At 41.3% G+C, this 15,500-nt stretch overlaps 1 protein-coding gene across 1 annotated transcript in view; it reads left to right on the top strand.

The window, feature by feature from the left end:
* wdfy3 (WD repeat and FYVE domain containing 3) overlaps positions 1-15,500 on the top strand; it is a 123,614-nt gene that overhangs the window by 23,267 nt on the left and 84,847 nt on the right. The window contains exons 2-4 of the mRNA XM_085367561.1: positions 3,130-3,340; positions 5,718-5,841; positions 7,631-7,740. Coding sequence (XP_085223687.1) covers positions 3,161-3,340; positions 5,718-5,841; positions 7,631-7,740 — 414 coding nt within the window. The 5' untranslated portion in view covers positions 3,130-3,160. The remainder of the gene's footprint in view (positions 1-3,129; positions 3,341-5,717; positions 5,842-7,630; positions 7,741-15,500) is intronic.

The raw sequence follows: 15,500 nt of genomic DNA, 5'->3' as shown, positions 1-15,500 counted from the left end.
CTACGTTCAAGGGAAGAGTGATGCGAAACGATGATCAGTCACAGATGCTAATCTGTTGTTTTAATTCTTAACTTGCAGTTCAAAGTGAATGACTGAATCAGTGACCTGAATTTGGGCCGTACAGCCTCTGCTTCAGTGCAGTAACAGCTTGTATACAGAGATCTGCCAATCAGAAGAGATCTTTCCTATATTAGCTGCGTGTATATAGATATATAAACATAGATATAGATGGATGGATGGCTAGACCGGCAAATAGTATGTCCAAGCAGAGAAGCCCAGATTTCTTCTCCCAGGCTACCTCTTCCTGCTCATTGCCATTCCCAAGCCAGCCATCTCTCCGGCAGATCCTTAATCTGCCCCGGGGCCTCCTACCAAGAGGACATGCCTGAAACACCTCGCCTAGGAAGTATCCAGGAGGCATCCTAGTCAGATGCCCGAACCACTTCAACTGGCTTTGATGTGGAGGAGCAGGAGCTTTACTCTCCCTCTCGAAAGACTGAGCTCCTCTTCCTATCTCTAAGGAAGTGCACAGCCACCCTTTGAAGGAAACTCATTTCCGCCACTTCTATCTGCAGCCTCATTCTTTCTGTTACTACTGAACTGCCATAGCTGCTACACCAATTTATTTCCTGTTTGTTTGACTCCCTAAATTCATCATCTTGGTGTTTTAAGTCAAATATCACGAGCTGCAATGTCATAAAGCTTACCCTTGTCTATTTACACAATATAGATTTATTTAATCTGTTAGATTTGACTGTATGTTTGTTAGCAGTCTAGCAATATCATTTTTACACTTTGTGTGACGTTTGATGCCAATAAATGAGCTGATTTAATTTTGGGGAAACTAAAGGTCAAGCTCCCACCAAAATCAGTGAAACTTTATATTACCCACAATTAGGGCTGGGCCATATTATACCGTTCACGGTAATACCGGTATAATGTTAGGCAACGATAGGAAAATGAAATATCGCGATAGAATATGAGTAAAACGCGCATGCGCAGTGCCTTTGTTTTCATACGCACATGGCCGATTGTTGAGTGAAACAGATGAACCAGAATTGGTTTGTAAAAATGGTGCAACTTCAGTGATGTGGAACTGGTTTGGTGTTTGTCCGTCAGATACACGACAAAGCACATTTTTTTGCAGAACATGCAAGCGGCCATCGTTATTGTCGTATTTGTCGGACTAAGATGCCCTTAAATCTGGGAGTAATCTGGGTCCTAAACTCCGTATACTTCAGGTCAAACGAACACTGCAGCATCACTAAGAGTTAAAAACTGTCTAAATTCTTTCATCTTTAATAAAACGATCAGCATTGCTGCTTTACCAGGTGTAACTATGAAGTTTAACTTCCAGGCATCCATGAAAACAAAATGTATTACATTTAACGGAGTTAGAAGTTAGCAGGAAGCTAGCGGAAGTTAGCTCGCTAGTTTCGCTAGTTACCTAAGCATGATATAGCATGTTCTGACTGAGAGATTTCTGAAAAAAATCAAACGTACAGCTCTGCTATCACTTCCAACATAAATGAAGACAGGAAACTAAACAGCAGTGACGTTTGTAGGGTTACTGAAGTTGGGCTAGCTGGTATATAATGATGTGCTACGTGATCGCTAGCGACACAGCTATGTTAGCATAACATAAACAGTGAAGCTGGAGGACAAACACTAACACTTTTCCACTTATAAAAGTTAACGTTAAGGTTCCTGATGGTTAGAGACAAATGCAATCGCATGGCAGGATGCTGTAAAAGGACCAATCTTCAGTCAGGAGAACAACTGAGATAATCCGTCCACAATACGAGGTTAGTCATTAATATACTGCAACAACATGGGAATAGAGCAGCTGCCAGAGAATTCAACATTAATGAATCAATGGTACAGAATTGGAGGAAGCAAGAAGAATGAGTTTAATAAAGTTTGATTTATCTGACTGCTTTGTTTCGCTTAATGTGCCTTATAATCCCGTGCACCTTATGGTCCGAAAAATACGTACTGCACACTGCAGTTTAATGTTGCAAAGCACCTCTTTTTAACTTCAGTGGATATTATACATGGTTATGCTCAGGATATGTCAGCCCATTTCTACTGGAAATGCCTTTTGGTTAAACTTTCAGCAAGGAATTTGCATTTGCACTGTTACATTTTTATAAAGCTTTAATGTACATAAAAACCAGCTTCTTGTTTAAGTGAAAATAAATGGAAGGTTGTCTTTTTGCGCTAGTAATGTTGTGGAGTTGTATTTTGTCTCGCATCAATTATATCGTCAGTTATATCGTTATCGCAAATTTTCAAATATATATCGTGATAAATATTTTTGGCCATATCGCCCTGCTCTACCCACAATTCTTTCATGGATCGTCTTCAAACTTCACAACAATACACTAGATCGTGGGGTACATGGATACATAGGTTGGCTAAGCATTTGACATTGACCTTCATTGTTAATGTCCAAGGTCAAAGTTAACCTTGAAAATTTTTTTCAAGAAACCGCATCGAGTAATTTATCATATGAAACCAATCCCACCAGATTTCTTTGTTTTTGCAGCCAGAGGAAACCCAGCTGGCTCTTAGAAGCTGGCTCTCTGTGGCTGTAACATTTCAAATCTGTGTTTTCTGCATCTCTCTGTGTTACTGTGAACCAGGATCCGAACACAAAAATGTAATTAAGTAGATCCTGAATGATCGTGGGTACAAACACACAGAGCATTATTGCACCTACTGCTTCTATACCTGCACGGTGCTCATGCTAAACCTTCTTTGTAGACAGAAAATGTCAATAAATGTGCCTAAAGATAACTTGTAACACTTGATAACTGTTACAATTCTAGTACTCTGTTACACTTATGAAGAAAGGTATTTGTACTTATATTCACATCGTCTACAATTGTCAGAATTATGAATTAATAAAGATACTTTGATTTAAAAAAGAAACAAAACAAGAAGCTAATCTGTGTGAAATGTGAAATATCATCTATATCTATATTTGGCTGTTTTTGATACTCGAGACCACTTACAGAGTTGAACTGATACCAAATAGCAGGGACTTTCAGTTACATAGACTAACAAGATCTTTATGTATTGAGTTACTGTGAGATGTTTATTAGATCTTCTCTCTCCCATCTGCAGGGCTGCCTTTGCCCTGACAAAGCCGCTCAAGATGAACATGGTGAAAAGGATCATGGGGCGGCCGAGGCAGGAGGAGTGCAGCCCCCAGGACAACGCGCTGGGCCTCATGCACCTGCGACGCCTCTTCTCCGAGCTGTGCCACCCTCCTCGCCACATGACCCAGAAGGAGCAGGAGGAGAAGCTCTACATGATGCTTCCTGTATTTAACAGGGTAAGTCACACCATGGGTGGAGGGAGAACTGGAGGTGCTCCAAACAGGCGGATTAACAGATATTTGTACATATGGCAGCTCTGATGTGGCAGGTTACAGTTTGCTTCATTTGGTTCCTGTGCTGTCTGTAGCTATCTTTCAAATCATGTGTTTCTCGTCTGTGCAGTATTAAAAAAAAAAAGGAAAACAAGAAGAGAGCTCTGTTGTGCTGGGTTACAAACGCGCTAGAGCTGCTTCCCTGAGGTCATGGGTGCAATAGATACTATAGATGCATTGACATTTGAAAACGAGATCTCACCAGGGAACTTCTGCAGATTCAAATCCAGTGGTTAAAAGCATATTTTCATATTTTCATACGTACCTGTCTGGATAGCTCTCAGATTCTGTTCCACCAGACTGCAGATAAATGGAATGGAAATGAGCTTGTTTACTTCTGTGGGCTTGTTGACTTTAGGGCTAAAGGTTAGCTGAACAAAGCACAACGAAGTGGACTTTTCAGTCCAACCTTTGTGTCATATATTTTTTACTGTCTCCACAGTGTACACAGGCATGAGGTTTTCAAATTATGATTTTATTTATTAAAGCAAAAAGGTTAACCAAATCTACCTGGCCTTGTATGAAAAGGTTGTTGTGCAAACGTTTGGCAGTGAGAACTGCAGTTTTGTGTTTGCAGTAACTGGCAATGGGTCTTTCACACAGCTATTGATGAATTTAGACCCACTCATCTATGAAGAATTACTTTAATCAACCACATTAGAGGGTTTTCAAGTATGAATGGCCTGTTTAAGTTCATGCCGAAACATCGCAGGCAGATTTAAATCTGGACTTTGACTAAGCCACTCCAAAACGTTAATTTTATTTTTTAGTTTTTACCCATTCAGAGGTGGACTTGCTGGTGTGTTTCTGATTATTTTCCTGCTGCATAAGCTAAGTGCAGTTAGCCAGAATTCTCATTCTTGTAGAGAGTGGCATGCATGGATGCATCAATTACAGCAAGTTGTCCAGGTCCTGAGCAGCTCCAGACCATCATAGTAGCACCACCACCATGTTTGCCTGTAGTGTCAGTGTTTGGAATGCAGTTAGTGTTACACTAGATGTAGCAGGAGTAGGAGGAGCTGAACGTTTCAGGTGCAGATCAAAGCAAATAGTACCCAAAACACACCTGGTTGTCAGGTGTTAAGGAGCAAGTGCTGAAAAGTACTGAACTCACTGAACTACACATTGTCTCATCGTTAGGTTGGTGTTTATAATATTTCAGAATCATTTGTGATTAAATTAAACAACCTTCAAAGCTTTTTTAAATTATATATCTGCTAACTAACTAATGTTAAGTTTTATTGATTTAAGCACTAATAGGAAAATCAGACCAGTTGAATGGTGGGGGTGTATTGGAACTATTTTGATGCAGGGGGAGAAAAGTCCAGTACAGACTTGTATTTTTTATCTTTTAATTTTTATCTGTAGACTAAATAGATTCAGGTTTATCCAACATTTTTAATTTCTGAAATCTCAGTTGTGCAGTTTCTGGGCCAGGTGGAACAGCTCACTGTTGTTATGGTCATTCAGCCTCTCCAGAGAGTCTCTCCCTCCCACTTTACAATGGCCTTAAGCTATGTTAACAAAATATGTTATGAATTAATAATTAATAATAAATTTTCATAAAGCATTTTTGCACCTCCTTTTGGAAAAACTCTAAAATTGAATCCAGATCTGTGGAAACCAGTCAAGTCGGTGGGTAATCATGGAAGTGAGCTACACATATTAACAAGTTAACAAAATGAAGTTGTTGAAATCCCTATAGCTGTTTTTTTTTTATCCAAAAGAACAGAAGTAAAGCCTGCAGGCCAGTAATTCGCCTTTTTGTTTGGCAGCCGCAGCTGTAGGCTGCCTTTGTTAAGTGTGCTCATCAAGCTGGAGTGCACTGCCAAGGGTCTCTTGACTTGTCTGCTAATTACCCACCACTGGCTGGGATTCACACCTGTGGCCATACTCATGTCAGAATCTGGATGTAAAGTGGTCCCTGTGCGGCGGGACGGCAGCCTCCCGCCCTGCTCTCAAGTCAGATTTGCTGGATAAGTAAACAGATGACGAGTCTTTGCTGGATGAAGAGTAGTTTGTCTTTGTTGACCTGCTGCCCCAAAGGCTTAGCCTCCAATGTTCTCTGTCACCATAAAGTAGTGCATTCAAGCAAAAACTGTCACAGATATCAGCAGGAATGAGGATTCCTGTAACTGCACACACCTGACTATAAGCTAGGTTACATATAAGTATCGAGTGAACAGATGTCTAGTTTTTGAGTCTTTTTTTGGTTCCTCTCTTCTTGTTTTTTAAATTATTATTTTTCCATTAATCAAATGCTTTTTTTTGTCCACTTCAGGTGTTTGGGAACGCACCTCCCAGCAGCATGATGGAGAAATTCTCCGACCTGCTGCAGTTCACCACCCAGGTGTCCCGACTCATGGTGACTGAGATCAGACGAAGAGCCTCCAATAAATCCACAGGTGAGCTTGCAGATGCACACAGACTCATATTTGTAAGTGCAAAAATGCACTGTGGAGTAGGCCTACTTGTAGAGTTCTTTGGCACCAGCCAATAATTACTCATAACCGGTTTGTGTCTTCTGTTTTCCTTTTGGCTGTGCAGATGAACACAGTGGTGTTGAAAGAGATTTTTGTTCTTTATTTAGATACAAAGACAGTTCTTATGCAGAGTTTCAACTATAGAACTAATTGTAAGGCACAGATGGAGCATCTGAGCTTTGTTAGGTACACATAGTAGATGACAAGATAGAAATAAAGACTCTAGGGAGTTTATTTTTTCACTTTCCCCCATAAAGACAACATATGACGGCCTCCCCAGTACTCTTAATGATGAGTTTGGACACCTAAGTATATATAAATATGTCGTCTGATGACTATTAGAATATTTTCTGGGTTTTTCCAAGCTGGGTAATCCAAACACAGGCATTTTTTTTTTTTTTACAAGCAGGCTGAAATATGACAGAAAGTGCTGCAAACGTTACTCCTGTTAGGCTTTCAAGAGTTAGTACCACATATGGCAAGGACCCTAATATACTGTAATCTGTATATTATTAGTGGACATAAGTACACGCCCATGCCTGATTATGATTGGTCACTGATTTTAGTCAATGATTTAAAAAAAATAAAATAATTGATGCTCAATATAACTGTCTACTCCATCCTGGAAACCCGATTTATTCTATGGATGTGCGTAAGAGCTTCGTCTTATTCTACCCTATCACAATAAGATTATTTTATTAATTGTTCCCCTAAAGATAAATACATATTTCATTGTTTTATTAAGAATGTTTAAAGCTGATTTCATGATTAATGGAGAAAAAATGTTAGTGTTACCCTAATCAGATAAGGCCTTTCCCAGAATTTTGCACTTTATTTTTTTGACTTTTTGGCTCTCAGTAGATACGTTTTCCTCAAAGGATCAATGCAATCCTACTTCAATCTGAAAGGTTAGCCTTCACTGCGGGCGAGCCAGCAGCATCTCATCAAAGCGTTGACAGCCGTGGCAGCTTTGACTGTGGCTTCCTCAAAAAAGACGCACACAAACACACACACACACACACACCAGCTTTCTATTTCTTATTTCTTCCGCTTTATCTCGTCCTTCCATCTCTTCCTCATCCCTGTCTAATCATGTGACATGCTGTTATCAAACGGTGAACGGTTCTGATTTTGCAACACAACGGTCTAAGAAGCACTCCTACAGTTGGTCACCAGGCCTCTTTAGAATGAGTCAGTACATGATTCATGCTCTCAACTGACGTTGCAGTACTCATTATCAAAACAACAGATGTGGATTTGCTCTGAACAATGAGCAACTAGACTTTGGCTCAGCTGGTGGGTTGGATTAAGGAAACCTTTTCAAAAGCATTTTTATTTCTGCTCACAAAAGTGACTAAAAATGTGTGATTTGTTTTTTTATTATGGTTCGGTTCTAATGGATACTTGTTCCTAAACCTAACCTAGTGTGGCTATATTTTTAGGACAAAGAGTGCTGTGATAAAATTGGTAAAGACATGAGCTAACTGAAAAGCTAGCGCGTGGGACCGAAATACAATATTGATGTATTATTTTCAAGATCACAGATAACCAAAACCGAGAAGCCCAACCACACGTTCCCTTTTGTCACATCCACTGTAATGATTAATTTGTTACATATTTGATCATTATTCAAACAGCCCATCTGCCCCACAGTGAGCTGTCACTTTCCACCCAGTTAACCACACGTTTGTGTGTGTGATTGTTTTTCCAGAGGCAGCCAGTCGAGCCATAGTCCAGTTCCTGGAGGTGAATCAGAGTGAGGAGGCGAGCCGCGGCTGGATGCTTCTAACCACCATCAACCTGTTAGCTTCCTCCGGACAGGTTGGTAGAAAAGACACTGTACAATACTGTGTGAAAGTCTTGAACCACCTCTCATTTCTTCAGCCCTTGGAAGCAAAAAATAAACTTTTTTGTAATTTCTCAAAATGTTCTTGAGCAATACTCCTCCAGGCTCTCTGGAGGTGTTTTTAAAGTTTTCCTTTGGACATTGACTGCTTTTTCAGTCATTTTCACTCCAGTCCTTTTGCCTGACCATTTTCAGATCTATGACCCATTCAAGCATTAAAACACCTCCTAACTCACGGGATGAACCAGTGTTGTGTTTGCACATAATCTCAAAATTAGCACAGCACCAATGTTAAATCTGTCTTTAGGCAGTTTCACAAGCATGAAATTGTATTTTTGCACCAACAATATGATTCACAAAGTGCTTTTAGCTGACACTTTGGCATATTTTGGAATGCTCTGCAGTGTGTCCTGGAGGACAAAGGAAGATGTCAGGCCTAAAAATATATTATTTAAGAAATAAGAAAAAAAATCCAGCAAACGGCCCTTCTGTTGACACATCTACTGTTCACTGAAGCCTCATCAAAAATGGTCTCTGGTAAGCTGGCTGTCAAGAAGCCATTCATTAAAGGGAGAAAAGGCTGGTGTATGTCAAATTCTGCAAGAACTGGACTGAAAGTCAGCGACAGGTCTGACGAAGTGATGATTTGCAGCAGGTAGAGCAGGGCGATATGACCAAAAATATTTATCACGATATACATTTGAAAATTTGCGCTAACGATATAACTGACGATATAATTGACACTAGACAAAATACTTTACAACTCCACAACTTTATTAGTGCAAAAAAAAAAAATCTATGTATTTTTACTTGAACAAGCAGCTTTTATCGCGGATCGCGGATACAAGCGGCAGAAATGAGCTTCCTCTGAAGGGTGGCTGGCCTCTCCCTTAGAGATAGGGTGAGAAGTTCGGCCATCCGGGAGGGGCTCAGAGTAGAGCAGCTGCTGCTCCACATCGAAAGGAGCCAGCTGAGGTGGTTCGGGCATCTGACAAGGATGCCCCCTGGGCGCCTCCTGGGTGAGGTGTTCCAGGCATGTCCCACCGGGAGGAGGCCCCGGGGCAGACCCAGGACACGCTGGAGAGATTATATCTCTCGGCTGGCCTGGGAATGCCTTGGTATTCCCCCGGACAAGCTGGAGGAGGTGGCTGGGGAGAGGGAGGTCTGGGCCTCTTTGCTTAGGCTGCTGCCCCCGCGACCCGACCCCGGACAAAGCGGATGACGATGGATGGATGGATGGAAGCAGCTTTTTTAAGTGCATTACAGTAAGGCTGAACGATTATGGAAAATAATCTAATTGCGATTTTTTGCCCCAATATTGCGATTGCGATGCGATATGCGATTATTTTTTAAGGTCTTTGTCTTCTGTATTATTAAACAAAGACAAGCAATACATCATATAGCATGGCCAATACTATATTACATTAATTTTAAACTGTTCTTTCCTGGAAGACAGACCTCTGTTATGATGACATGAGGTGATGCATGAATTGATGACTGACATTTTTATTTAACTTCTTCAATCACAACAGTATATTTGAACATACACAATAGTTTATTTTTAGCTTACAAACATCTGAGCATAAAGTGCTGACAAGGAACCCTGGTGTAAACATTAAAATGAAAGTCAGTACAATGTGCAGATTGCAGAAATATACATAAACAAAATCAGTGGCTTTACCACACTCAGTTTTTCGACATCTGTGAACTACTAGACAGTCATTCAATTAAAAAATAATATTAAATAAATAAAACTAATAAATAAAAAATACACACATCTTACTGATCTCTGCAGTCAGTAACATTACACATAAAGTGCAAACATAATAGCAATTGTATAAACACACACACAAACACGCCTTTAAAGTTTAAAGGCGTGAAATTGGACGGTCTAGTTCTGATTAGCGTCACCGCTGTCTCGGTGGAGTTTAATAAACTCGGCCGTCTGCTTCTTGCTATCTAAAATATAACCAGACACTGGTGTAAATTCTCGACTGTCTCATACTTCTGTTTAATAAGTTTTCTGTTTGACGTTTAGTCAGCTGTGTGAAAACCAAGGAGGAACCCACCCGGGGGATTAATAAAGTTTTATTTTATCTAATCTAATAACTTTAATCTCAGCCAAACCGATTTACTCACGAACAAACAAAACACTGAAAAAAGCCCAACAATAACATTTTTAGGTTGTCTAAGTGACTTATATATTACGTTTAACCCGAGCAGCGAAACTCCGCGGTGATCTGAAAATGATGTGCCGGGAGTTGTGCCGTTCTCGGCCGCATCAGTAACCCTCGAGGTCCCGGCTAGCTGTCGAGCTGGTGGGTAGCAGACGCCTCTGAAAACGTCGAAGCACTTTTGCAAATATGGGATATCTTGATAAACCGAGCAGATATTTGATGTTTACACAACTACTTTCTCGCCTGAAAATATGTTAAAAGTTTATTTTGTGACCCTGAAAGATTAGTATGAGTAATTTTAAAACTCAGTAGCGGCCGCCATTGCTGGAAACTGGAGTTTGGCTGGGCCGCGCTATGAATTCTGGGATATGGTAGTAATTTGGACAGCCTTCGGCGCGTCGCTGTGACGTAATCGGTCTACAAATGCGGCCTCAGGAGGATGCAGCCCATGAATTTGGACATGTCCAGAGTATAATCGCAGCCTTTGCGGTTAGAAAATTGCACTTGATCATGTCGCGATATTATCGCAAATGCGATATATCGTTCAGCCCTACATTACAGTTATATAAAAAATTAACAGTGCAAATGCAAATTCCTCGCTGACAGTTTAACCAAAAGGCATTTCCAGTGGAAACTGGCCGACATATCCTCAGCATAACCATGTATAATATCCACAAAACTTAAAAAGAGGTTATACACACACAATACCGTAATATTACGTTGAAGCACAGTACGTATCACTCCGCGAGGCTCCTGCCTACGATAGCCGTAATGCTCCAACAATCCATCAAGCGGTGCGGCTTCGTAGCTTAGCAAAGTCGTACTAAAACATCTGACAGATTTTCGAGCGCCGTGCACATAAAATCGTTTCGAGGTCAGTAAACACAACCAGAGTTCATACATAAGGCACACGGGATTATAAGGGACTCTGTCGACTTTCGGAAAAATCAAAGGATTGATTTTAAGTGCGCCGTATTTTTCAAACAACACGGTAATAACGACGGCCCGCTAGCATGCGCTACCAAAAATAGTGCTTTGTTGTGTATCTGACGGACGAAAGCTAAACCAGTTCCACACCACTGAAGCTGCAGCATTTTTACAAACCAGTTCTGGTTCATCTGTTTCATTCAACGATCCGCTTTCGCTCTTCTCATTCTGCATCGCCGCCATGTGCGTATGAAAACAAAGGCACTGCGCATGCGCATTTTACCCATATTCTATCGCGATATTTCATTTTCCTATTGTTGCCCAACATTACACCGGTATTACTGTGAACGGTATGATATAGCCCAGCCCTAGTGTGGGGTCATGTTGACAAAGAATGGATTAAAAGGAAATGAACATTCAAAGAAAAGCTTTGATCTGAAGCCTGAAGAACTGTTTCTGAAAACTATTTAAAGAAATGAAAAGAACGTTTACCTAAGAGAGTTCAGGCTGCGCTGAAGGTACCGTAAGAACCAGGAGACTTCAGTATAATTAACAATTCTCACCTGACCGAGTCTCATTTATTCTCCCCAAACACAACCTTTCTATCTGCAGTCTTCTGATGCTGCTGGATGTCACATGAAGAAAATTCATGCATTGTGATTTTTCTTTGTAGCATTTAGTCACAGTAATGAGTGCCTTACTCTGTTCCTACCACCTGCTTATAAAGGTTGGATGTTGAGCTCTTGTTTTCGTCTTTGTCTGTAGTCTTGAATTGTGGCCAGCAGACTTCTTTTGAACTTTTTGGCCTGCGTTCCTCTGGAGGTCTTGTGGGGAGTGTTGCTGTCAGCTGGTCGGCTGTCTGCTTTTCCTGCTCTGCTGCACATCAGAAATTCACTGTTGTTGTTGCTTTTGGGTGGAACGCTTCTTCCCATCTACAGACACGTGATCCACCCCCTCTTCTCTGTGCCCAGTCTTTAGCCGCTCTCAAGCATGCGCTGTTTAATAGTTAGGCAGGCAGCACCTTAATATGTCGACTTACTGAATATTTCCTTGAATGCAGCAACAACAATCTTGCCAAACCAGACATAGCAAAATGGCACTTGGCCAGGCTGTGAGACAGGCAGTGTTCTTCTGATGTAACATGTGAGCACTTGGACCGACTCCTGTTCTCAGTTATTTATGTAACTAAATGATGAGTAGGACATAACATGTTGACACAGAGTTCCTTTATTTTTTGTCATTTGTGAATGTCTGGTGGGCACGGATCTTTCCTTTGTGCTCCAGAAATACACTTGGACTGTAGGTTTGGATGATTGGATGAATTTATCGGAAAAACTTGATCATCAGCTGACATTTTTAGGGCAGTTTTTTGTGGTTTTCTGTAGCCAGTTTTGTGGTCTGCTTTCTGAAGAATTCCACTTGGCGTATACTTAACTTGTAGAGCACTTGTAAAATAGTTGTGTTGAGCAAAAGTAGAGAGTACTACACATGTGATGGAGATTCCCATCACTTCCTAGTTACTGAATGACAGAGCTTTGATATTCGTGCACAACAGCACAGCATCTTTGTGCAACTCTCAACTCTTGCTCAACACGAAAGAAAGGAAGGAGGCAAGACGGCTTGTAGTATTCAGCCGCTGCGTTTCAAAGGTTGGGTATTTCCATCTCCCTGTAGCCCAGCTTTTCTGAAATTTCCATTTACTGTCGCTGATTTACTCCATAGGTGATGCATGATTTATTAGTCTCTGTACAGCTTTTATTTAAATAGAACCAGTTCACAACAGCATAAGCATAAAATCTGTTCGTAAAGCAAAGAGTTTCTGATTTTGCTCATTAGCCGTGTACTTTGATAAGGTTTTTTTGGGAAGATTTGCATTGCCCTCTCTCGGGAAGGACCTTAGTAAGCGCTGGCGTTGCTCTGTGCTGTGTGTTTCAGACTGAGATGAGCTGCAGCTCAAGACACCAAAATGCTGGAGAGAACGTCCAGCTGAGTTTTTCTTGTTCCTTCGGCTCAGACACAAGTGGCTTGTCTGTGATCTGATTGGTCACACGTGTAAACACATTGAGGATGTAAATGTAAACATTCATTTAAATGATAATTTTAGGTTTATTGGTCAGTACCACTGGACATGCACACTGCACAGTCAGCGGTCTCCTTTAAATGAATAAGGGCTGCTTCTTGTGACTGTTTGATATCAGCGAACACAGACTGGCAGTAAAAAATAACCCGTGTCGTTCGTGTGTGTGTGAGAGTGAGAGTAGGTTTAATGGATTTCTCCAGGCAACTGGCCTCCCATAAACCTGACGTCACCTCCCTCCCTTTAATGCTCTCCCCTCTCGCTCCCTTTCTCCCCCACCTCCTGCTCTTTCTTCCTCACAGCATAAAACGGCAATATTTTTGTCAGTAACTCAGTCTGGACTCCTCTCTTGTTTTGTGTTTTTAAAGGGTGCCCTTCATGCACTCCCACTGCGCTTGTTTCTCTCTCTCTCTTTTTAAAACAGACAGGAGATCAATTTATTGGTATTTTTCTTCTCCTTGTGTCTGTCTTCTTCTCCCTTCCTGTCTCTGTTTTTCTCACACACTGTTAAATGCCTTCGTCTCTCTGGTTTTGTCTCTCATTTGTTCACGGTAACCTTGACCTGACTGCAGTGGGACCAGTATTCTGTGACAGCCTGTAAACACACACACACACACACACACACACACACACACACACACACACACACACACACACACACCTCGGTGTGGCTTGTTGTACCACAGGTGCTGGTCCAGTCTTCCATTGTTGTGACTCACCATCATCTATACACACCTCTGCCTACTTCAGCTGTCTATATCTTACTCCTTTTTTTTTCTTTTTTCCATCTGAGGGGCTGAAACTGTGTGTGCGCCTGCTGTGCTTTGTTATTCATCGCTGTGCATCCACCTCCTCTCCGTCGTGTAGACGGCGTTGGAGTAAATGGGATGGTCATTTCATCCAGCTGCAGCGTGTGTGTGTGTGTGTGTGCGTGTGCATGGGCATATGTGGTCTTTTGTGAGAGCTCGTGTGTAAGAGCAATGTAATTTGTGTGTGTGTGTGTGTGTGTGTGTGTGTGTGTGGGAGGCAGCGTTTGATTATCTGAATCATTCGCCTCAGTGAACACAAACCCCATCTCTTTCTCCAGCCCTTTATCTTTGTCAACATGACACACACACACACACACACACACACACACAGTATAACTGTGGAAAACACTCAGTGAACACACACCTCAGGCCCTTATAGCTGAATCTGAAACACTGAATCACAGCACAACAAAACACCCATTTACCAAAGTCACCCTTAAAGCAGCATTTTTATCTTTATTTGTCCTGCTGCTGTTGTGTAGCTCTTTATTTTAGGTTGATATAAAGTGATTCTATATGAATGTGGAAAAAATAAATCATGTTCCTTTTAGACTGAAAAGGGAATATGCAACATACAGTTGGATCCATGCGATATTAGACATTTACTTCATTTTTGTTGTTTTGCCTCTGCAGACACAGTCGAGGTGTGTTTGACGTTCACGCTTTCAGCTTCATTTAAAGTGGAAGCTGATTGCTCACATTTAAGGAACAGGAGATCAGAGTATTTCAAAAATGATTTTAGAAAAATAGTATTTGTTTTTTTTTATTTTTAAGTGATTTAAGCAGAAACATAATCGGGTGAAACAAAAGGGGGGGGGGAATACGCAATTACAAATACAAACAACGAATAAATAAATACCTCAGGGTTCTTGTATGTAATGGTTGAATAAGTGAATGAAAACTCTTTAAGCTATTCAATATAGCAGCATGTAAGTGAACACAAGCCAGTTTCCATCATTCTGTTCTGATAGGCTGCTGTCATCGATGACACACTTCCTAATTTGAAGTGTGAATCTTAAGAAATAAAGTGCCAATATTGTGCAGCAGTAGTGACACAGCAGAAGTCTAGTGTAAGCACAAGTAGGCTGGGTTGTGTTTTCCCTGGAAGTTTTAAGTGGAAGTATAAAATAGCTGCTTCACACTTTAGGTTAGCAAAATCTAAAGCAACTTAACCTCGTAACTCTACTTAAAGCCCTGCTTTTCCACCCACAGCAGTTATTTCCAATGAATGTTTGCTGTCCCTGTCATAGAGAGTGCAGCGAGCGGACGCTCGGTTTACATTTGGGTCGCACATCACCGCCTGCTAGTATCTCCTCCTTCGTAGCCTGGTTTTACTTAGTCTCAAAGCGCTTTACACTACATTCATCCACCCATTCACACACAAGCTACATTGTAGCCACAGCTGCCCTGGGGCGCACTGACAGAGGCGAGGCTGCCGGACACTGGCGCCACCGGGCCCTCTGACCACCACCAGTAGGCAAACATGGGGTTAGTATTTGGCAGCCTGGGACTGAACCACCGACCTTCTGATTAGTGGCTGACCTGCACCTGAGCTACAACCACCCGTACATTAGAAGATTTATATTTTCTGAATTTGCAAAATAAGAATTAAGCATCCAGAATGTGGCTGAGTAGAAGAAAATAGCAGAACTAGAAATGCATAGAAAAAGTAAAGAACAGGTCGTTGAATAGAACCACCACTGCTGTTCATGCTCTTATCCAGCAGTGTTGTATATTGTAAGATT

Source organism: Diplotaxodon limnothrissa, linkage group LG12 (genome assembly GCF_057381915.1).
Source record: "Diplotaxodon limnothrissa isolate DT_005_m linkage group LG12, D_limnothrissa_male_GT1.1, whole genome shotgun sequence".
Taxonomy (NCBI): domain Eukaryota; kingdom Metazoa; phylum Chordata; class Actinopteri; order Cichliformes; family Cichlidae; genus Diplotaxodon; species Diplotaxodon limnothrissa.
Note: the sequence above shows the minus strand (reverse complement) of the source record. Positions and strands in the feature narration are given on the sequence as shown.